Raw genomic sequence first — 25,160 nt, forward strand, 5'->3', positions numbered from 1 at the left:
TCGATGCAAATTCCTAGAGACAGTGCTGGTTAGAATAGCAGAATCTGAGCTCAGATCCTGAAGACCAACTGAAAGGTTTACCAAGGGGCTGTGCACACTGGCATCTTTGGCCAGCCTGGGGGCAGAGTTGGGGTATGGCATCTACATGACGCATGCCCCAACTCCACCCCAGGCCAGCGTGATACTGCACTGCACACCGCACCACACGGTGGGTGGTGTCATGGTGCTTCTCTGGCACTATGACTAAATGATTCTTGTAAAGCCATGGTGCAGCAGCTACAGCACCTTTTCCAGGGTGTAAAAAGGAGCCACTTTTTGTGGCTCCTTTTTGCACCATGGAAAGGCCAGATCAGAGCTGCAGCATGTGGCTGCCGCAGCCCCAATCTGGCATAGACAAAGGCGGCTGCAGGTCACTCCTTCAGGGGCAGTCTGCACAGCCCCCAAGTCACCATGGAGACAAAACAGGGATGGGGGATGAGAATGCTGGCTAAGCAGAGCTTGGAAAAGTTACATTTTTGGATCTCTGTTTCCAGATTTCCACAGCCAACACAGCCAAGGGTATCTGTCAGGGATGCTTTGATTTAGATTTCCTGCATGGCTGAGGGTTTGACTGGATGGCCCTTGCAGTCTCTTCCAACTCTATGATTCTGTGATTCTATGAGAGTTCATTCTAAGAAAGATTAAACTAGCTAAGAAATTTTGAGAGTTCTAAAGTCTGCCTAAATACTATAAAGGCACCAAATCCCATCAGATTTTGGAAGCTAAGCAGAGTCAGCCCTGATTAGTACTTGGATGGGAGACTGCCAATGAATGAATACCATGCTTATATTTCAGAGGAAGGAACTGGCAAAAACATCTCTGAATATTCCTTGTCTAAGAAAACCCTATGAAATTAATGGGATCACCATATGTTGCAAGGCAATTTAAAGGCACACACACACACATTTCCTAAGATCTGGATGGTTGAGGAAGTAAAGAAGAGCTGCCCTCTTCAATGCCCTGCCTGTTCTTTTAAGCTAGGGTGAACAGGCTGGGTTTAGCCAGAGTTCTCCCCCAATTCCCCTTCCATTAGTGTTGAAAATTATCTTTACCAGCTCCAGGCTATCACATCGCTTGGAAAAGCTATCATTTAAAAATATATACTGTATACTTTTTTTCCTTTTTCCCCCTTTTAAACTTACTTTAAAGAGTCTGTGTCATACATATGCAGTTGTTCAACTTTTTTTAAAGGAAAAAGGGAAGCACCTATAAAAGCAGCTAAGAGAAATGCAGAAATGACAAAGATGTTGGTATTTTCTTCCAGTAAAAGAGATTTAAAAAAAAAATGTAGACATGTTCTGGCAGCTGTAATCGGTAGAAATTCTGAAGGACATGAGGATTTGGTTCAAAACCGCCTGGGTATGTGGAGACAAAGGAAGGATTTGAGGCCAAGTTGCAGTTGGTCTCCCAAAGGAGGCAGCAACAGTCACTTCTGTAAGGCACCTGCCAAGCTGTTAATAAAAGTGTCAAGGCCAGTGACTATGCAGCAATTCGACTGCATCCCTTCAGTCTTAGGGAAACAAAATGCAGGGTTGTTGATTTTGCAAAGGCTCCTTGTTTTGTGCTGTAAGGAATATGCTGTAAAGAAGCAAATTCTGGAACAGAAGGGGACAGCCAACTAGCCAATATGGTGGAGTAATAATAAATAATAAATAATAAATAATAAAAGTTTTATTTATATCCCACTTTTTGTTAAAAACAATCAAAGCGGCTTACAAGAGTTAAAATACAACCATATATACAAAATATCCCCCCTTAAAAGAGGGGGATTAAACAATACAGAATTTAAAATTACATAACAAAACCAATAAAAGTGGCAGTCATAATATATATGGGGGGGAGGCAATCACCACATGGCCAAGTAGTTTATTCTGGAAAGGCCTGCCGGAAGAGATCCATCTTGACAGCTTTACTGAAGCTGTCTAAGTTGGTGATTTGACGGATCTCGTCCAGCAGGCTGTTCCACAGGCTGGGAACGGTTGCAGAAAAGGCCTTCTGGGAAGTTGCAGTCAGTCTAGTTTTTATAGGTTGCAATAAATTCTTCCCAGAGGACCTGAGAGTACGGGGTGGATTATATGAAAGTAGGCGATCCCTTAGATAGGTTGGGCCCAAGCCATGTAGGGCTTTAAAGGTAATAACCAACACCTTGTACTGTGCTCGAAAACTAATAGGCAGCCAGTGGAGTGGCTTTAATATTGGTGTTATATGGTCACTCCTAGATGTTCCAGTGATCAACCTGGCCGCCATATTCTGTACCAATTGAAGTTTTAGGACTAGACACAAGGGTAGCCCCATGTAGAGCGCATTGCAAAAGTCAAGTCTTGAGGTTACCAGTGCATCTACTACAGTTTTGAGGTCATACCGTTCCAGGAAAGGACGCAGCCGGAGTATCAGCCGAAGCTGATAGCAGGCGCTCTTGACCGTCACATTCACCTGATTTCTCATCTGAAGCGACGGGTCAAGAAGCACCCCCAGACTGTGAACACAGTCCTTTGAGGAGAGCATGAACCCCTCTAGGACTGGAGGTTGCAGCCCAATACCTGGTTTAGGAGCCGCTACTGTAAGTACCTCTGTTTTGTCTGGATTCAGCTTGAGTTTGTTTTCCCTCATCCAGTCCATTACTGCCTCAAGACACTGATTGAGGGGAGAAATGCCATCTGTCATTGTCACTGATGCCCTAGACATGGAGAAATATATTTGGGTGTCATCAGCGTACTGGTAACACCCCGCCCCATGTCTACAGATGATTTCTCCCAGCAGCTTCATATAAATGTTAAATATCATGGAGGACAGGATGGCACCCTGAGGGACGCCACAATTAAGCTCCGTTTTTGAGGAGCAACTGTCCCCGAGCATCACTATCCGAGTACAGTAGTTAGGATAGTAACCTGAAACTTGGGAGACCCAGGTTCTAATCCCCAGTGAGCCATTAGATTCTCTGGGTATTTGGAGGTTGTTGACACACATGACTTCTCCAGCACTAGATAGTTCCTGGATGTCTTTTCTTTAAAAAGGCTCAAAAGAATCTTATAGCTAAAAATATATAAAATATCGAAACAACAGCTACAGTACAGTTGGCCCTTCATACCCAAGGATTCTGCATCCCATTCAACTACGATTCAAAAATATTCACACACCCAAAAAATTCCAAAAATCCAAACCTTTATTTTGCCATTTTATATATCAGATGACAATTTACTACACCACATATAACAGGACTTGAGCATCCATGGATTTTAGAATCCACCGGGGGAGGGAGGGCAGTCCTGGAACCAAATCCCACCAGATACTGAGGCATCACTGTATATGTTTTAAAACACTCCTCTCCAAAACCAAATTATGTCAATTGGTCTGAAGAAAATGCAAAAGTTTTCTCCCCTACCCAGGGAGTCTCAAAGACTCCTGCTGGCAGGACTTTATTCACCTACAGATAGTCTCCAAACCACAAACAGTTATTTACCTATAGGAGGACACCCAATACAGATGAGGACATGGATACAAAGGCTTGCCCTTGCCACAAACCCAGATGCCAACTTTGTCCATACATGTATTCGGGAAATGTCATCACAGGACCTAATGACACCACCCACAATATCAGAGGGACTTTCAACTGCTCATCCTCTAATGTGATTTAAGCCATACTGTGTCAGCAATGCCTTTCAACACTCTACATTGGGTAAACAGGCCAGTCTCTGCACCAGATGATAAATGGACATAAATCATACATTAAGAATAGGAATACACAAAAACCAGTTGCAAAACACTTCAGTGTTGCTGGGCATTCCATCTCGGACCTCAAAACAGCAATCCTTGAACAAAAAAATTACAAAGAGAGACTGGAAAGAAACATAACAGAATCAGAATGTATCCACAAAGTGCAGTCCATCAACAGTGGGTTGAACAGAGACAATGATTCCCTAGCACACTACACACATTATAACAACACACCCAGCCTCATGGTGTGGGGAAGAGGCTCTCTTGGCCAGTTCATCACATCTTCTTTTTGATTCCCACACTACATCTCAATACTCATATGGTTAGCCACTCACCTTGGCTTTAGGCAACATCCTTCCTCCTTCCTTGTCCCCCAACAAGACCATCATTTAAACTGAACCTATCATCTCATCTCCACATGGAGATTCTCACACATGGACTGCTTATATAGGTCTATGCCTTGACTTTCCACTTATCTGAGGAAGTGGGCTCAAGCCTACAAAAGCTCATGCTACCAACTTCTTTCAGTTAGTCTCAAAGGTGCTACAAGATCCCTTTGCATACTGATTTTCCAGACTAACACAGCTTTGTCTTTGAATTCTGCCATTCTTGTACATTTAATTTGCATTCCTTCCTGTCATCTGCAGCCAGGTGTCTTTCCTGCACTTGGATCAATAATGAATGAAGCCAAAGAAGGAGAAACCATCTGAGTGCACTGCACAATGCCTTGGGGATATGGAAAAGGAAGACCCAGCACACATAATGCCCCCTCCTTTACCTTTTCAAAAGGTATAGTCTCAAACAGATTCTCTGCAGATTAGTCATGCATAATAGGATTTAACTAGGGTTGTTAAAGGTTGTGATTTTTCCCATCTTATGTTAATGAACAATTATTGGCAAAATAAGGATTCTATTTCACATCAGCTATTATAAATCCAAATAAAGGACTGGCTGATGTTCTGAATTTAATTTATCTGAAGTAAAGACCTACTGTATTCTGTCAGCACAGAAGTGCTGGAGAGTAGCTTCCAGTCAGAGCAAGCAGTACTGGGATAGATGGACATATATTCCTACCTGGTACAAGTAATATTCTGACAATTTTATTTTAAGAATGGACATAATAAAGTAGGAGAGCCAGCATAGTGTAGTGATGTGAGTACTGGACTATGACTCTGGAGACCAGGGTTCAAATCCCCACTTGGCCATGCAAACCCACTGGGTGACATTGGACAAGTCACTCTCTCTCAGCCTCCAAAGAAGGCAAAGGCAAACCCCCTCTGAACAAATCTTACCAATGATAGCTTTAGGGTCACCATAAGTCAGAAACATCTTGAAGACACAACAGCAATAAAGTAGAGCCTGCAAAAGTTACCTTTTTTGGAGCACAAGTCCCTGAATCACCCAGTCAGCATGTTGCTGGATTCTAAGATGTGTGGTCTAGAAATTACTTTTTTACAATGCTCTAATTTAATATGGCCACCTTAAGTTACCATCTTCAGAAAATGACTTGTACCAGGTTGTACCATCTAACATAGAATTGCTTTCTCTTACTGTGAAATATTCTGCAGACTGAAAACCCTTCCCCATCATTTGCTACTTGATTCTTCTAAAAGAAGATAGAAAGCACTTTTTCTATTGCTGAGCTATAATCGGTCAAACAGCACTATTCCTCAGCCCATTTTACCAACAGGAAACAGCTTGCCCCAAATGTCATAATGGATTTTCATAAAGAGAATGCCCTCATCTAGAACTAACTTGCCACGTATTGGATAATGCTTGCCCTGGAGTGAAATGAGACACTTTTCTGTTCTTTTTGTCACATAGTCAAGTTAAATGCTAAAGGAACCCCTGTTCCATCCATCCCACAGTGGGAGCAGGTGTCAAACCTGTAATAATGATGCACAGGATAAAACAACATTTTGATAGCCGAGATTAGCAAACAGATCCATAGCAGAACAAAGGCACACAGGGCTTTTTGATGGGTATTGCAGGAGAACATCCATTTCCATCAAGCCACATTCATACTGCTGTACTAAATCCATTGGGTGTCAGATGCGCTGTTGCATGGCATATGAAACATAAGAACTGCCTTTCTGGATTAGATCAAAGCCACTCAAGTCTAGCAGTCTGTTTCTTTCCTTAAAGTACCCAGACAGCTGCTTCTGGGAACTCACATGCAGAGCATGAAAAGCAACACCCGCACCTTGTCCTCAGGATATCATACACAAACATACAGTACTATCCCTGAATAGCAAGGTCTCATTTTTTTTAGTAGCCAGGGTTAATCTAACCTATCATCCATGAACTGAAATATAACTAAGGCCCAAAACACACTGCAGAAATAATCCAGTGGGAGACCGCTTGAATTGCCCTGTCTTAGTGCTAGGGAATCCTGGGAACTGTAGTTAGCTGTGCCACCAGAGCTCTCTGACAGAGAAGGCAAAATGTCCCACAAAACTACAGTTCCCAGAATTCCCGAGCATTGAGCCAGGGCAGTTAAAGCTGTCTTCAGCTGGATTATTTCTGCAGTGCGTTTTTGGACTTAAGTTAGTGTTGTAGCAAGGTGTCCCACACCTTACTCTATTATTTGTAAGATGGACAAATTCTTTTTATCTTGAACTTCCTGCCATTTGAAAGGAGATCCAGCATGGCGTAGTGGTTGGAGCATGGGATGGTGATTCTGGAGATCAGGCCTGAACAACCTTGGGCAACTCACACTCTCTCAGCCTCAGAGGAAGGCAATCGCAAACCCCTCTGAAAAAATGCTTGCCAAGAAACCCCTGTGATAGGTTCATCTTAGGGTTGTTATAAGTCTGAAATGACTTGAAGGCAGGCAACACACACTCCTGGCAATTAGTTCACCTGAAGATATAGAATCCCAGTGCTCTGAGAGAGGGCAAGAATCATTTCTATTTACTTAGCCCATGTCATGCATAAGTTCACAAATGCCCTCTCTTAGATAAAGGCAGGCTGAGCAGGGTGGGGTTACTACTTCCTTTTATCTGTGAGCATCTAAGCACAGGGTCCACCTGTATCATGCTATACTTTTTCCCTTTATACATCAAGTCAAGCATGTTCTCGTCTGACTGACCACAGCATCCAGCCATGACTTTAATTGCACATCAGCCATTCCAGGAGTAATCACAACAGAAAGCATATCCACAGCCAACAATCCGCAAGATTTGGAGAAATCACACAACCAAAGGAGGTGGAAACAGCCTTCTGCTTGGTGGCCAAGAACCAGATGCAAACATGTCGGTGATCCCTTAAGGAAAAATAAACACAAACTGGAGCATGAGTGACTGAGGAAAGGGAACAAGTGAAAAGAGTTGTTATGCACAATTACACACTCAGGTTTCTGTGTCATCCAATCACTTACTTGTCTCCTTTAAGAAAAGCTCTGAGACAACTGAGACGATAATAAATCTTACTGCTCTCTGCAAACAGTCAGAATTAGGGGAGGGGGGAGGAGATGTCGAACAGCTTATAGTGGAGTAATGTCAGCTCTAATGTTTATCACACAGTGCCAGGATGAATTATTTTCCAAACAAACAAGGTTTCTAAAAAATGGTATCTGGCATACATGAGATGCCAGATAGCTCTACACATGCCATGCCTATGTTCTATATTACATCAAGCACATTACTGACATTAAACGGTAATTCAAAGCTATAGCTGTGTTAGTCTGTAGTACCATTATGTAGAGAGATCTTGTAACACCTTTGAGACAAACTGAAAGAAGTTGGTACCATGATCTTTCCTAGACTTCAGTCTACTTCCTCAGATGCATTTGAGCAAATCAGATGCATCTCAAATGCATCTGAGGAAAATAGACTTAAATCTACAAAAGATCATGCTGCCAACTTCTTTCTTTCAGTTAGGATCTCTCTCTATTAAACAGTAATATTAGCAGTTGTAACTGGCAGGCGTAAAGGAGAAATATTTTCATGTAGCTGTTTTCTGCTGACTGTGTATCAAAGGCTTAAGGTAACCAGCAAGTATATCAATGATGTACTGTAGTTGTCTATTCATGAACTTGAGCACTATTGTGCTCCTCTTTTCTCTGCACATGGGAATCACAGAGTCGGAGGCCACAAGTGCCATTCTGTCCGACCCTCCCATGCAGAAAGACACAATCAAAGCACTCCTGACAGATGGCCATCCAGCCTGTTTAAAAACCTCCAAGTAAGAAAACTCCACCTCACTTTGAGACAGCATATGCCACTGTCAAATAGCTCTTACCATCAGAAAGTTCTTCCTAATATTTAGCTGCCATTTTTTCCCAGTAAGTTTTAATCCATTGCTCCATGTCCTAGCCTCTGGAGCAGCAGAAAACAAGCTTGTCCTGCCCTCAATATGACATCCCTTCAAATATTTAAGCATGACTATCATGTCACCTCTGAACCTTCTTTTCCCCAGGCTCAACATACCCAGCTCCCTAAGCCGTTCCTCAATGGTTTCCAGACCTTTCACCATTTTGGTAGCCCTCCTCTAGAAACATGCTGTTCATATGTAGGACACAAAACTATAAACAAGCCAACTTTGAAATACACACATTTCTGACTTGTCATGGGATACATGTGCATTAAAAGAATCGGGGAACGCAAGAAGTGAATGTTGGCAGGCACCATGCGTCATCTGGCATTTTTAATAGCAATTTTCAAACTGGGTGACACCAGAAAATATATTGAGTTACAATTAATTATACAATATGTAATGACTATAAAGAGCTGTGAGGAGAGGGATCATCTTTTCCTAGACTACAGCTCTCATAAGGTTGGGGGAACTGTGGGAAATGTTATCCAAAAAAGGATGTATTTGGTTGCCTAATGGATGCCACTAATAAAATAATAAACTGAAAGCACCAGATTCCATCTGATCTTGGAAGCTAAGCATGGGCAGCCCTGGTTAGTACTTGGATGGGAGACCTTCAATGAATACCAAGTGCTGTAGGCTATATTTCAGCTTCTGTGGCTGACATCTACAGAGAATCTCTGAATTCTCTGAAGATGCCAGCCACAGATGCTGGTGAAACATCAGGAACAAACTCTTCCAGTATACAGCCACATAGCCTGAAAACTCCACCAAAAAAACTATTTTAAATTATCTTGGGCAGCTTAACTTCTCTGCATCTTGACTTTGTGGGGAGTGTGGGGCAAAATTTGCTTTTCTGCCTCAGGCAGCAGAACATCTAGAGCTCCTACAACCAGCACCCTTCAAAACAGTACCCTCCAGGTGTGTTAGAATACAACTCCCAGCACCTCCAGCCAGCAACGGGGAGGGGATAGTGGGAGCTGCGGGTTCCCAGCACATGTGGCAGGGGCAGTTTTGCAGGGGTTAGGGGAAATGCTGCTTCACTCTCACAACTTGCTAAGCAGTGTACCAGATCCTGCTACTGTTCTGCTTTGCAAAGAAAGGTAAGACAGTGCAAGTTATCACTCTGGGTCACATCACATCATCTGGTCCAAGATGGGATGATTTCAACATTGCACTGTCTTTGGATTCTCAAGGGCACAAATGGAATAGAGTCACAGTTGGTGACTTTCCATGTCACTCAGGCAGTGAATACATGCTCTTATCTGTAATGTAAAGGAACTATCCAAAGTGTAGGGTCAGCCCTGGTTAGGACTTGGAACGGGGGCTGCCAACAAATTCCAGGTGCTGTGGGAAATATTTTAGAGGAAGGAACTGGCAAGGCCACCTCTACAGAGGATTCCTTGCCTCAGAAAAGCCATATGCATCTGAGGGAGTAGACTCAAGTCTATGAAAGCTCATGCTGCCAACTTCTTTTTTTTGGTTAGTCTCAAAGATGCTACAAGATCTCTCTACATACTAAGAAAAGCCTATTAAGTTAATAGTGTCAAGAGGCGACTTGAAGGCACATATACACATGCACACCCCAAACCCTGCACTTGTTTATCAGACAAGGGAAATTGGAAGTCTAATCCAATGGCAATCTGAATGCAATCATGGGGTTTCACGTTATTGCATGATAGACTGCCACAGACAAATTCAGGCAATGGCATGCTATTTTTGGCCAATGGAAAGCCAGTTGGAACTCAATTTGGATTCACGTTCTGGCCCCACTTTCTTTTTATTCGAAATTAAGGGAAATTCCTCCCCTGATAAACTCCAGGGAGAGAGTTGAGCTCCACTGACAGCTCAGTTCAGCCTAAAAACCTGGTGTAGATCCACATCCCCACTGATCTGGAATCCCCCAGAGTGACTGAGGAAACCCTTCTTGCAGAAGTCCCAAAGTCCTCTCCTCCTTCCCTCTCTTTCCATTTGGAATCATGTTGAGCTCTGCTCTGCTGCATCCATCTCCCATGGCCTCCCTGCCTTCTCAAGAACAAACTCTCTCAAGTGTCTTCTGCTGGACAAGAAGAACCAGTGGATGCAAAACTACAAGCACAGAGACTTCACAGAAAGGTTAGGAAAGTAAGAGCTCTTGGTCAGCTCCGCTCCAAGGCCCAGAATCCCATCGCCTTCGGCCAGACCAAGAGCTCAAGCAGTGCCAAAGCGGGCCATCTCTCCAGTGTGGCTGCAGCCCCGAGGAGTTGGAGGTCTCCACTCACCTTCAGCCTGAGGCGCCCCAAGGGCCAAAGCAGCCCAGAGGAGCAGCAGAGGCGGCGGGGAAGCCATCCTTCCTCGGAAGAGAAGGCTCTTCTTTCCCAAGAGTAATAAGTTAAAAAATAATCATTAAAGCCCAAGAGGGATCTCCTCTTCTCTTTAAAACAAGCAGCTCTTGGGTCAAGAGAAGAGACCAAAAGGGGGGAAAGGAAAGAAAAGGCAGAAACAAGGGAGAGGGAAGAGCGAAGGCGGAGGAGAGAAGAACAGGGAGGGAAAGAAAGAAAGAAAGAAAGAAAGAAAGAAAGAAAGAAAGTAGCCTCCTGCTCGAGAGCTACTCTCTATCTATCCTTGGAGGGCGAGCTCTCCTCCTCCTTCTCCTTCTCTCTTCTCCTTCTGGCGAGGCTCTCCAAAGCAAGCCAGTCGAGGGTCTCTCTCTGGAAGAAGAGGAGGAGGAGAGGAAGGAGGAAAAGGAGGAGGAGAAAAGGGGGAAAGAGGAGGCGGAGGAGGAGGAGGCGGGGAGGGGTCGCGCCTCAGGGCTTGAGGGGGCTCCTCTTCAGGGGGCAGAGGGCGACCTAAAAGTCCCCCTTAAAGAGACTTAGGAGGAGGAGGAGGAAGAGAAGACGTGGAGGTCTTGAGGGCGACCTTAAAGTCCCCCTTTTTGAGCCGAGGAAGAGAGAAAGGGGAGGAGAAGGAGAAAGAGGAGGAGGAGGAGGAGGAGGAAGAAGAGAAGGCAGGGAGGGCTTGAGGGGCTTCTTCTCTTCAGGGGCTGAAGGCGAACTTAGTCCCCCGGCCCTGGCTCCCTTTTGCGCCAAAAGACGAAGGAAGACGAAGAGGAGGAGGAGGAAGAAGAGGGAGAAGAGGCCGGGAGGACCTGAAGGGGCTTCTTTCTCCCCTGAGGGCGACCTTTCAGCGCCAAGGAAGGGAGGAAGAGGAGGAGGAGGAGGCAGGGAGAGCTTGAGGGGGTTCCTCTTCGGGGGCTGAGGGGCGGAGGAGGCAGAGGGAAGGAGGGCCAGGAGGGTCCCTGCCTCTTTCCAGCCCAGTTGCCCCTTCCAGGCCCGCGCCTTTTGGGCCAACTTCCCTCTCTTCTCCGAAAGGGACCAGCGCCGCCCTCCGTTCAGCCAAAGCCAAGAAGAGGGGACCCCCCCCCCATGTTTTCCCTTGAGCCCCTGCTTTTCAAGACCATCTTTTTTTCAAAGAGGGGGGTCTGGGAAACGTCCTCCAAACCCCCAGCAAGGTACAACCCCCAGAATGCCATAGCATGGAGCCATGGCTACTTAAAGCGGTGTCAAACCGGATTAGTGTTGCAGTTTGAAGCCTTTCCCCCCTCAACACCCCTTCCTCACTTTTCTATAACCTGCTTCCCTCCTTCACCAACCAAGAGGAGTATTTCAGAGCAGAAGGCAGTTGGATTTGGGGGTGGTTGTATTTTATTCCTTTTTTCCCTTGCCTTGCCTCCTTTTCTCTTTTGCAAAAGGTGTGTATAATGCATATGTCTCTCCTTAGTTCTCCTGGAAAGGTACAGTTAGGATTTCGATTTCTTTGCTTCTCTATGCAAAAAGCTCCCTCTGCAATACGTCCTGAAAGCAGAGAGAGAGAGAGAGAGAGTCATTGCAGGTTTTTTAGAAGATGATGAGGAGGATAATGATGAAGAGGAGGAGGAGGACAGGAGACACACTTACTCAGCCTGGGATCTTCCAGGCAAGCCAAATATTTTTTTTTTAATTCAGAAATGAAATCAGGCTGCTGAAGAGCAAGGAGAGATGTCTCCTGAATTCCCCTCCCTCCCCTTGCTCTTTTTTGAAGCAAAAAGGAGGTCCTCTTCCCTTTCTAAACGTGAAAATGGACCCAGCAAGAAAGAAGAAAAAGGAGGGGAAGGTTGTGAGATTGCTGGCAAAGATTGCAGAGAATCACGTGGAAGGAGAGAGAGAGAGAGAGAGAGAGAGAGGGTGCAACCTGATCTCCTTATTCATGCTGCAGAAGTTTCCCTCCTCTAGACTTGTCTGCTTTTGGAGATCGGGTCCAAAGTGGTCATAAAGAGACAAAAAGGAGGAAGGTGGCAGCAGAAGCAAAGAGAAGCATCTGTTGGTGGGGAGCATGCAGCAGCATCTGCACAAAACTCACACACAAAGAGAAACACACACACACGACACACCCCCTTCTGCCGTCACCACCCAGGAGCTGCAGCTGCTGCCATTGTGAAAGTTAAATGTTGCAGGACTTCTTTCCTTTCTCACTGCTGCTGGACTGGCACAGAACAAAGCAATTGGTTGTTGTGACATCTATGGCGTTCATGGCCAGCATCCATAGTTTTTGTGGGTTTTTCGTGCTATGTGGCCATGTTCTAGCAGAGTTTATTTCTGATGTTTTGCCAGCATCTGTGGCTGGCATCTTCAGAGAATGCTGGTATGGAAGTGAGTGGGGTGTGTGTGTGTGTGTGTGTGTGTCTATACACACACACACACACACACACATATATATATATATACTGTATGATGACCCTGGGTTGGGAGGAGTGATCTCCATGTTAATCTGTCAGAATGCAAAGGGAAGCCATTGAAATCCACAAACACCTGGGCAACTTCAACAGGAAAGAAGAAACCCTTAAAGTTAGCTAAATTTCACTACCAGCCTGAAAAACACCACTAAAATCAAGACCCAGCAAAATTCAAAGGAAAAAAAGAAAAACACCTGGGGGGGGGGGGGTTCCCAGCAGACATTGGATCTAGAACATGGCCACATAGCCAGAAAAACCCACAAAAAACAATTGGTTGGTGTTAGCTGCCTTCGAGTCAATCCCAACTCATGGCAACCCTGTGGGTGAGACATCTCCATAACTCTTTATCCTCCACTACTCTGCTTAGGTCCTGCAAACTCAATGACCAGCGGCCTCACTAGAGTTAATGTCACCCAGTGCAGTAACTCATGGTGTCACATCCCCCTATTGACCTCCTCCAATTTCACACCATACGGGATCCTTAATAATGCTTTTTTGCACTAATCTTACTCCTAAATCATAATTCCCATATACCACTGAATGTCATGCTAATACACTTGTCCTTCCACATTCACTGGGGTTAGGGGCACAGGACCCCCATGAATGTGGAAAAACCACAAATAACAAAAAACACTATGTTTTTACCTGAGAGAGCACCTCTGGGAATCTAAGTCCTCCAGTGCAACTCTGTGGTCAACATCTGCCAGACATTGACCATTGCACTGGAGCGGCTACAAATGCCTAGTGGAGTGTCCCATCCCCTTTTCCCCTCTCTTTCTAAGCTACATTTCCCCTCTCTGCTCCATTTACAAGCCATCATTGCTGATGGTAGTCTGCTAAACTCCAGTTTCTCAATATGCTTCTTTTAAAATAGCAGCTGGAATGTATGCAGCACTTCAGATGATTTAGAATTATTCCTAATACAGGCATCTTTCAGTTAACAAAGCCAAGCAGCTCTTTTTTCCTGAGTCTTTTTTCCCCACCCAGAACCCAATTTTTCCTTCTTGTCTTCTTTCTTACTTGAAGGGTGTGGGTTTTTTTGGCAGTATCAGCATTAGGAGCCAACATGTAGTGGTTTGAGTGTTGCATTATGACTCTGGAGACAAGGGTTCAGATCCCAGCTCAGTCATGTAAACCCAGTGGGTGACCTTGGGCAAGTCAACTTCTCTCAGCCTCAGGGGAAGGCAAACCTCCTCTGAACAAAACATGGCAAGAAAAACCTTAGGGTCGCCATAAGTTGGAAGCAACTTGAGGCACACAACAATAACATCCGCATTAAGAGGAATGCTTTGGTAAGCAATACTTTGAGGTGGGTTTGACAGTTCCTTGTTCTAAAACACACCCTACAACACCTGGTATTCATTCATTGGTGGTCTCCCATCCAAGTACTGACCAGGGATGACTGCTTAGCTTCCAAGATCAGACAGGATCTGGTGCCCTTAGGGTATTTAGGCCCTAGTTTAGGAGGGATGTGTTGTAGATACTAGAGTGGAGAGCCAATGTGACATAGGAGTTTATCACACGGGAGGAATTTCTCTTAATTTCGAATGAAAAGAAAGTGGGGCTAGAACGCATTCACGTGAATTCGCTAGTTCAGTTAATTTACGTGAATGCGAATTGCATTCAAACTGACTTCCCATTGCCCGAAATTGCATGTGGTAGTCTAGCACGCAATAACGTTAAACCCCATGAATGCGTTCGGATTGCCATTGGATTATACTTCCAATTTCCCTTGTCTGATAAACTCCATAGTGGTTTGAATGTTGAACTACAACTCTGGAGACCAGAGTTCAGTTGTTGGGCTTCGTCTCTTGAGACCAAGATTCAATTTCCATCTCAGCTATGAAACTCACTGGGTGACCTTGCGCAAGTCACATGCTCTCAGCTTCTGAGTAAACCTCCTCTGAACAACTCTTACCAAGAAAACCCAGTGACAGGGTCGCCTTAGGGTTGCCATAAATCAGAAACAACTTCAAAGGCACACAACAACAAGAAGAAGAGTGGTCTTTGAATTTTCTACATTTAGGCAACCTTTTCTTCACTGATGTATTTGCTAACAAATTCCCATACCTCTAACATAGAGTGATTGTGCAGGACATTGGTTTGTGGGGGAGCATGTTCTAGCATGCAGAGAGAGATATCTGAAGATGATGGATACTGTAGTCCAACATACTAACCTCCATGTTTTGACTATGGCCCTTTCCAGACGGGGCATTTTGTACATACTCCGTACGTACTAGGGTTGCCTGGGGGTGTCTCAGGCAACTCTTTAGACTAGGGTTGCCTGGGGGTGTCTCAGGCAACTGTTTAGACGCCCGCAACTCTAGTACGTACAGAGTACATACAACATGGTGGTGCCCTGTTCACATGGGTGCCACCATTTTGACGTAACGGCTGCACCGTGTCCAAACAGCACGGCATGGCCATTACAGCATGGCGCCACTGTAGGGCGCTTGTGGCGCCCTTTCAGCAGCGGCAAAAGGAGCTCCAAAAGCGTATTGCCTTTAAACAGCCGCACCAGCGATACAGAGAGAAAGGGGCTGAGCGGCCCCTTCCTCCCTTTCCCAGCTGCTGTTGGGGTGACCTTGGGGCATGAAGTGGGGAAGCGGCAGATCAGGGCCTCTGGGGCTGCTGCTGTGGCAGCTGATGCTCGATCTGTTTGTCCGCTGCAGCTCCCTCGCACAGCAAACTAGGGTGGTGGGAGACCACCCTTTTTGGGCGGTCTGTATCCCACCTATATCACCCATCACCTGCAGACAGACCAACTGAAGGAGGTTGCTCCACAGTGTAGAAGCATTGTACTTGAGTCAATGACTATGTGAATGGTGTTGTGCATTGGCTCGAGTATTGGACTAGGACTCTAGGAAACCAGGGTTCAAATCCCACTCTGCCATGGAAACCCATGGGCTGATCTTGAACAACTCACACAGCCTCAGAGGAAGGGAGTGGCAAAACCTCTGAACAAATCTTACTAAGAAAACCCATGAAAGATTCATCTAAGGGTCACCATAAGTCGGAAACAAGTTGACACACAACAACAACAAGGACTTAACGTCCACCTCCATGGTCTTCCTAATTCTATAAAGAGCTGCATCCCACAATCCCAGAAGTCTATGAGCAAGAAAATGATGGAAACGTCTACCGTAGGTTAGCATGGTCCAAAGAGTCCGCTGCTGTGCATTTGTAGACATGGTCTTGTTGACTGGGTCTGGGGCCCACACTGGTGCTATGGTAACAACAGTAATAATTAACCAGTCCTCAGTTCTTTCACATTCAAGTCACCCAGAGCTGCCTGCCTGCTTTGATCTGTCCCTCCACGGTTCTTAAAAAATGCTTTTCGGATATAACCTCCATTCCAGGGAGTGGAATATGCATTGCAAACTAGCTCTAAGCTGCTTCTCTTTGGGAGACGAAGTTTTTTTGAAAACAGTATCAAGTGTAATAAACAAATCAATTATTTTCTTGCTTGCTGCTGTTGAGCTTTAATAAAATGTTGTTTCTTCTTGTACCAAGGCATTCCATTTTGTTATTTTTGTTTTTTTAATATTAAGAATACGGTCATTAGCTCTCTAGGGAAAGCCAAGAAGTGAATTTTCATTTCTTTTAAAAATGCATCTAAGCACTAATGTCAGGGAAACGGAAGCACATTGCCATGGCATAATGGTCTCCCTGGTGGTGCATAGATGCTGCTTAATGGAAAATGAATGCCAGGGCAGATCCAGGGCATCTATTATCAAGGCAGGAGGTACTGAACCTCTGCCAGCCTTGAATTCCTAAGGCTTAGTTTCAGCTATATCTAATGAATGGTTGGCAAAAATTATTCCTAATTTCTATCTGGATTCCCTCTTTGGTATAGAAAATGGTACCTAAATTTTTCAAGAAATTAAGGGACCTTCAATACATCTCATAAATACATAGAGAACTGCTGTCAGTGTACATAGACTATGGAGTAAAAGGAAATCAAGGCAAAAAATAGGAGTTAGTTACTCGCTTGATGTGACCTGTAAAGAAACAGCAACTATAGTGTGTTTGAATATTCATATTTTGAAAAGACTCCTGTTCCTTTAAGGAAGCCTTTCCAATACAGTAGTTTTCTGCCTGGTTATCAGTGGTACATACAGTCATTATGGCTTTTTGCAAACTGGAAAAGAATGGATTCTTCTTCCTCTCTACTCCTATCTTTGCTGAGGCACTACAAATAACTGAAAAATATTTGTAAAGGTAAACAGGCCTCCCCAAAAAAGGTGAACTAGTATTTATGAATTGTTTTTGTTTTTTAAATTTTAAAAAAGCTTCTTATTAAAGTTATTTGTATCCAGTCTTTTAAATCAATGAGTTTTCCGCAGCTATATATAACAAAAGCAACATAAGCATAAAAGCAGAGGGCACAAGAATAAAAAATAGCCAATGACATAATAAACAGAATAGCAGTACAGCAAAAGATAAAAACAGTAAAACAGCAGCAGCTGAAACAATAATATTTATTACATGGACAAAAATGGATCACTAAGAATATATTGGTTTTAATCATATTTAATTTAATAATTTAACTGTAATTATAATTATGTTTTAAGCTCTTAATAAGTGTGATTTTTACTAATGTTTGTTTTATAATTCTTATTGTCTTATTTTATGATTGTAACCCACTTCGATCCTTCGGGGAGAAATGGGCTATAAAATTATTATTATTATTATTATTATTATTATTATTATTATTATTACCTGCTGCCTAAAATTTGGCAGGGGAAGCTCTAGGCAAGGCATGCGTATCACACAGCTTTTGAGGTATTGGATTGTAGGTCCCAGCATTCCTCACAGTCACAGCTGCTAGTTGGGGATGCTGGGAGTTGTAGTTCAATTCTCAGGGTTGTACAGTTCCCATTCCTGGGCTAGATGAATCTGGAGAAAATGAAGGCAAGTACTTATTCTTTTGTGCTTTCAGGTTGTTTGGACTTATGGCAATCCTAAAGTGAACTTAGCATGGTGCTTTCTTGGAAAGTTTATTCAGAGGGGATTTGCCATTGCCATCCTCTGAGGTTGAGAGAGTGTAGGTTCATCCAATGATTTTTCATGGCTGAGCTGGGATTCGAACCCTGGTCTCCAGAGTCATAGTCTAATGCTCAAACCACTTAGTCCAAAAGGTAAGTCTCTCCATCCAAAAATTCTGGTTGTTCCAAAGGTATGTGGGGTGAAGCGAGAAGTGTAGCCTTATCACTACTCTCCAAGGCAACACCTGGAACAAAACTATCAACCAAATTGCAATTTGCATGATGAGTTATGTTGGCTTTCAATCAACTATTACTCACTAGCAACCAGAGGGAAATATTCATGGCATAAAAAGGAGAGGCAACTGTAACAGTAATAAAGAGCAGCACCCATTTTTACAAACATTAAACAATTAATGCTTGCTTAGAAAACAGTAGGAGCAATTAAAGCACTGTTGAATACAGATTTCCTCTCCTACAGGAATAAATTCATTCCCCCAAAAGGCAATTGAAGTTTTTGAACAATTAAACAGGTTTTGATTTTCTTTTCAATAATTAGAATTGCGTTTTTCAAAGGTGATATCTTTTCTTATGCTTTTGTCCTGTGGTATTGTTCAATGGGAGTATTTGCATGGATTATATGAATTTCATGTTTTGAACATTTTTAATCTCATGTAATGGTTTAAGGATTCTGAATTTCAAATTTATGGGGCTTTTGTTTTTGTTTGTTTTGTTTTTTGTCATTGTCTATTGATTTTGTATCATTCTGTACAACATGCTGGTCTTAATTCTGAACAATATCAAAGCTCACCATATAAAAATTAATGTTGTCCCCTCTTTAGTTGCCTGATCAAGGGCTTAGCAAGGTCAAAGTGGTTTGCAAGCAGCAAGAGCCCCTGGATACCTAGGGACTCTAACCTTTTACCTCCGTTTTAGGCTGTTGTCACACTGCAGAACTTATTACAATGCTTTAACTGTCATGGTTGCATCCTATGGAATCTTGGGATTTGTAGTTTGCTGTGGCACTAGAGCTCACTGGCAGAGGCGGCTAAATGTCTCACAAAACTACAGATCCCAGAATTCCATAGCACTGAACCATGGAAGTTAAAGCAGTATCAAACTCCATTAATTCTGCAGTGTAGATGCAGCCTTAGCATCAGGATAAGAGGCTGAGTAAATAATAATACAGTCTATACCACAATTTTCAAAATTTGCTAATTTGGGTATCATGAGATTCCAAGTATGAAATCTAGTCAAGGTTTCTGTGTCTATATAAACTACAATTGTGACAAATATTGGGAGTTGCAGTACAACAGCATCTGGAAGGCTGCCTGATCCTATGTTATTGATGTTTAATCTTGCTCAGAATAACAGGGCTGGAGAGCAAGTCCGCTTCAAAGGAAAAGTTACAATGTTTGGGGCTGTTTAACTTAGAACAAAAGTGAGGAAGAAATTAATGCCGAAATCAGCCCCAGTGTGATAAACTCCTAGGACTTTGGTGCCTTTACATATTTAGATCTTTTGTAGGCATGCTGTTAATTCTTCAGAAATAGAGACAAAGTAAGAAAGGCACCATAGATACAGCATTTGTCATACTGGGTATATCGGGGGTGGGGGGTGGGGTGGGGGGGTGTTGAAGACGTTTCTAGTTCTTACAGCTATGAAAATGTGTGAAATATCTGAGGAAAGCTTACTAAAACCTAAAGTTTTAAGTATTTTCTTTTGTATTTCCCAAATTCTGCAGTAAGCATGGTCAGTTCACTACACTTGCATATAGAATTTTTTGAGTTGTAGTCCAAAAAACTCTTTTTTCCAAGCTCTGCTGAAAATGTAGAAGTCAGAGTGGAAGGAGCTTTGGGAAGGTCACTGAATAAGTTTCAGTGTCCTGTATTGCCCCTTGCATGTGTGTGCAGGCCTACACACCATGACTAGTAAAGAACAAAGTGCATTAATGTTACAAGAAAGTATGCAAAATAATTACAAATCCTCCAAATGGTTTATGCAAAACTGAATAATGCAAATTTTATCCATTTGCAGGATTGATAGAGGCTGTAGAATTCAATTTTTCTTGGTGTAGAATAAAGACAAGTGTTTGGTTTCTGAATGTTTCCCTCAGTGCTTGCTCAGTACCCTCTGCCTTGTTTCTAGCTTTCCTAAGAGTCGCTACATACCTTAATTTATTTGAAGGTATGCACTTCAGCAGTTTTGTCACATGCCTAAACAGTTAGTGTGTGCAGAGTGAAAAAAGTTTCTTTCGGGACTATACCTCCCAACTATCAGATTCTGGGAATTTTCATCCCCCAAAAATTACATCTCCGAGCTATGGGTTTGAGGTATACACTTTTGCAAACATGTATCGTACAGATACATTTTGGGGAAGAGACAGGTTTGGCACTGTGTGCTGGATTGTGGTGGTGTCACTTTCTTTGAAAAGAGCAGAACTAGCAGGAATGGGTCAGGGAACAAGAAGTCATTGTTGCCAATTGTGTGGGAAGAATGGCCAATGCATGTCTCCCCTCTGGCAAACATGTCACTTAAGACTCACCTGCCAAGCCCTTCAATGGCAAAAGACGTTTGGCTTTAATGGCAAAAGGCTGCTAAACCGGAAGGCAAACAGCAGTTCCTTTAGAAACTGAGCAAAATCCTCTTTTGTTTGGGTGTTTTCCTTGGCACAGGACAGTAATTCAAGATAAGCGTTTTGTCTGTCATTGCCACAAGCGGCAATTGTGCTTCTCCTAATTCATGGCTTTCAAATAGGGAGCAAAACAAAACCAGCAGCATAAAATGGCACCCTTGCCTTTGAAATAGGTTTCCAATCATAGGTCCCTGGGCTGCATGTCCTTCTGGCAGCATCTAATCAGAGGTGTGACTGTTATTAATGTCCGTCTGCTCCAGGTATAGCTTAAGAGGGTGTCAACGGGAAGCATGATAGATTAGCTGTGCCTTTAATTACAAACAACAAGGATTTTAGCTGGGATTAACCTGTGCAAGTGATCACAGTTTACAGACCCAGTCCTCTCATCCTGTTATATTGTGGGGACTGCATTCCCAAAAGCATGTTTCAGCATTTGCCACTTTCTCAGCCTCAGCCACTTCCAAGGTAGACCATAGCAAAAGCCATTAGACTTTTGTTTTTGCTGTTGTGTGCCTTCAAGTAGTTTCTGACATATGGTGACCCTAGGGAGAATCTTATCATGGGATTTTCTTGACAAGATTTGTTTAGAGGAGGTTTAATGTTGCCCTTCCCTGTGTCTGAGAGTATATGACTTGCCCAAGGCCAGCCAGTGGGTTTCATGGCTGAGCTGGGAATCAAACGCTGGTCTCCAGAGTTGTAATCCAACACTCAAACCACTATGTCAAGCTGGCTTTCCATTAGACAAAAGGAGGACTGAATTAGGCATGAGGATGCCATCAACCAATTATCTGCCCTCTTTATATAAAACTAGGGTACACATGCTTCAGAGCCCAAAGAACATCACCAAATTACTTTGGGCTCCTCCAGAGCGGGAGCAAGCCCCATCATGGTTGCCATTTGGAGAAGTGATGCATCACTAACAGTCCCTTTTGAGATGGATTCCTGTTGTTTCAAGCTGGGGACTTCCACAACATTTATTGCAGTGCTTCTCAGGCTATCAAATATGACAAACTAGCAACTTTTCCACAGTGTGCTACGAGCTGGTGTCATACTTGTTTCATATTATTATTATTTTATTTGCATTTTTTCCTGGAAATTTGAAACAGATCAGCAACCAATGGTTTGCAAACCAACATTTGTCCACAAACTGCCATCTTGAGTAGTACTGTTTTATTGTGTTTAGAAGGTGTTGGAGTGCTTTTCAGGCAAAAATGGGGGGGGGGGGGAGGAGATTGGCCAAAAACAAATTTGGGGGTGATGGAGGCTTGGGGGAGTAATTACTATCAAGTTAACTGTAACCTATGGCAACCTTATGATTTAGAGCCCTCCAAGAGTTCCTGTCATGGTCAGGTCTTGCAAACTCAGGGCTATAGTTTCCTTGATTTAATCAAAACACCTGGGATGCATTCTTCCTCTTTTGCTATAGTCTTCAACTGTATGGTTGTTTGTTTGTTTGTCTGTTTGTTTTTGCTACTTCTTTATAAGTATACAGGTCGAGCAGGTGAACTGACATGATGGTGTTAGTTCTAAAGCAGCATGGGAGAAACTGGCGTCCTTGGCCATGACCTTCAGTACTGCAGTCAAATTTCCTAAAACATGTGCATGCTGCACTGCTCTATGGTGATTTCTAAATCTTCTGAAATGAACCAGCTTTCTCATGAGTAATTGCTGGAACTCACTTCATTATAAAGTTATTAGTATGGATTTACTGTATCTTGGGATGAAATTTTATAGCAAGGGTATGGAAAGGTTTTAATGGGCATTTTCTCTCTCCATTTCAGCATATTGTATTTGGCCGGTACAGCTGCTAAGCAGAGGTTGAGCATGTCTGGACTCCTGCAGCTAAAATTATTGGCAAGTTTCAGTTTCAAAATCTCTCTCTCTCTCTCTCTCTGTCTCACACACACAGAGAGAGAGACAGAGACAGAGACAGAGAGAGAAAATTTACATAGCATGATAAATTGTGTGTTATAAAGGTTTTTTTTTTTAAAATGTGTAACTAGATATAGCATGTGCAGGTTGGGGGGGGGGGGAATGTGCAATTCCACAACACAATTTGTGCGGTTCAAAATTCAAGTGAGTCAAAGGTTACTCTGTGTTAGTTGAGATAATAAGTGACTGGCAGCAGCCTGAACAGTAAAATGAGTAGCCTGGGTGCCTCTATAGTCTCAAACAGTGATACAGACTGACTGCCTTGACAGACCAGCAGTAATGGCTGGTATCGAAGTGGAGTGGGAGTGTGGCATGCCCCAATTCCGCCCCCATGCCAGCATGACGGCAATCACTCCACTGCACAGTGGGCGGCATCATGGCGCTTCTCTGCCACTGCGTCCAAATGACACAGTGCCAAAGGAGCACCAAAAAAATGCAGGGCCCATGGCAATGGCGCCCTTTCTGCGGTGCAAAAAGGAGCCACCCTTTTCAGCTCCTTTTTGCACCATGGAAAGGCCAGCTCAGGGCCGTGGCGTGCAGTTGCCACAGCCCCGATCCGGCAAAGACAGAGGCAGCTTCAGGTCACCCCTTAATGTTTTGAATTTTCTATTTTGTTTTGGAATACCTGTATGTATACATACATAATAAGATATCTTGGAGGTGGGACTCCAAATCTAAACACAAAATTCACTGATGTTTCATATATACCTTATACACATAGGTAATTTTATACAATACTTTAAATAATTTTTAAATGAAACAAAGTTTGCGTACACTGAACCATCAGAAAGCAAAGGTATCACTATCTCAGCCACCCATGTGGACAATTTTGAAGGGTTTCAGAATTCTGAATAATGGAGACTCAACCTGTATAGCTTACTCATTCCCTCTCCTACTGCCAAACATACTTGGTGGGCATGGGCATCCTCCAGGGCTGATCCCTGTAGCTGTGAATGGTAGTTCTGGTCTTCTGCTCCTATGCAAGGGTTAGAATCTAATAACAGTTAGATAGTGTGCAAAAATGCTACTTACAGTTCCTAAAGCTAAGTGTACATGCAGAGTGAATAGGAGAGAAGGGAAATATCTCTTAGTTTCATCATCATCACCAAACCAGGAATAGTATAAAACTAAGGTTCCATTAGGATTGTCAGATCTCAAGGCAATCTCCAGAGTTTCCAGTTTCTGTGAATCATCTCTAGTCAGAAGATGAGGGTACAAATTCTCCAATTCAACTAGCAAAGCATCTGCTTGCTACATATTGCAAGGCCTTAATACAACTTGCAGATACTTAATTTACAGCTTTCTTTTCCCTTCCCAGTAGTTATGGAGTCATGCTCACCCTCTGCTAGGCTCTCCATCCACTTTTTGACTAGATTAGAAGAAGGTACACTACATTAAATGTTCCTTATTCTGGTCTCCCTAAATAAGTGAGAAGGAATAATCCCCTCATTTCACTTTGATCTGGGAACAGCCTTTTAAACTAAATCTTAATTTCTGACCAGGAAAATATGTTGTCTCTGTGTGTGTTCAAATGAGAAGCTGTGCAACTGTGGTTGGTACTTAATGCATAATGACACCACCAGGCGCTGTCCTTAGGTCTCAGGTTTTGTCTCAGAATGTTGTTGTTGTATGCCTTCAAGTCATTTCTTACTTACGCAATCCTAAAGTAAACCTATCACGGGACTTTCTAGGGCTGAGAGCATGTCACTTGCCCAAGGCCACCAAATGGGTTTCCATGGCTGAGCGGGGAATTGAATCCTGGTCTCCAAAGTCATAGCCCGACACTCAAACCACTATACTGCACCGGCTCTCTTTTGGCACAATCTTGAGCTGGAAACCCTAATTCCCATAATTTCGATCTCCACTAATTCCTACATATTTTTCAGAGGGACTTTGGATCTTTATAGACTGTACAAAAGGAATATGTAACTGCATGGTCAGAGTACTCCTCCTGCTGGAAAGTTGTATATTTCACCACTGAATAAGACAGGAGATAATATATGCTGTCTTTCTTGTGGTAATGAAGCCACTGACACTTGGCTGAACTAATGTGATGGCACAGAATAATCAGAAACATTTCAGTTGTCCATAGAACAGAACTGTCGGAGATGTGTTGCAGGCCAGCTGTCAGTTTTGCTAGGCTTACAAACATGCCACAGGCCCTGCAGGGAAGAACATTATCACAAGAGGCTATAAAAGTGAAATTTTAACAGGATAAAAGCATCTTTGGCCACTAATCACATGATGTTATATCTGTCCTGCTGATGCCTTGCCTTCTATTCAGTACTATAGTGCACCTTTTCATTGATGGGTAAAACCCATCAATAGGCTCTCAGTCTTGCTTCTATTCCATTTCTGACTTCATGCAATAGGTCCCTTCCATGACAGGTCCGCTTCGCAGACAATCGTTTAATGTATGTGCACATTCACACAGCAGCCAGCTTCAGGATACAGTTGGCAGCCACAATCGCTCGTTCCTAATTTTCCTCCTGGAACGTGCTATTTGGCAATGTGGAAAACAAAGCATGCAACCATAGATCACCAAAGCATTGTGATGGGGGAAAGTATGATGAAAAATGATGCCAAACCTCTGTGCTTTTAATTCTTAAACTAGCGCGATTGTGGCAAGATAGCAGGCTGGTGTGACAAAGTCCTAAGAATAGCAGGATTGGGAAGAGGAGAACGAATCTTGCGTATTGGTTTGAGCAAAGCAGCCAACTATTTGGCTCCAGGTTTCCAGTTTATTATTAATAGGCACCTATAACAAGCTAGGTCCTGAACAAGAACAAAA

The 25,160-nt window shown here is 43.3% G+C and overlaps 1 protein-coding gene across 3 annotated transcripts in view; it reads right to left on the reverse strand.

The window, feature by feature from the left end:
• Window positions 1–10,699, reverse strand: part of FRAS1 (Fraser extracellular matrix complex subunit 1) — a 318,860-nt gene extending 308,161 nt beyond the window's left edge. For all 3 annotated transcript variants that reach the window (XM_089526272.1, XM_089526273.1, XM_089526271.1), the window contains exon 1: window positions 10,329–10,699. In XM_089526272.1, coding sequence (XP_089382398.1) covers window positions 10,329–10,395 — 67 coding nt within the window. In that variant the 5' untranslated portion in view covers window positions 10,396–10,699. The remainder of the gene's footprint in view (window positions 1–10,328) is intronic.
• Window positions 10,700–25,160: the final 14,461 nt, after the last annotated feature.

Source organism: Sceloporus occidentalis, unplaced genomic scaffold (assembly GCF_023333645.1).
Source record: "Sceloporus occidentalis isolate IW3139 unplaced genomic scaffold, rSceOcc1.0.p SCAF_5, whole genome shotgun sequence".
NCBI classification, from domain to species: domain Eukaryota; kingdom Metazoa; phylum Chordata; class Lepidosauria; order Squamata; family Phrynosomatidae; genus Sceloporus; species Sceloporus occidentalis.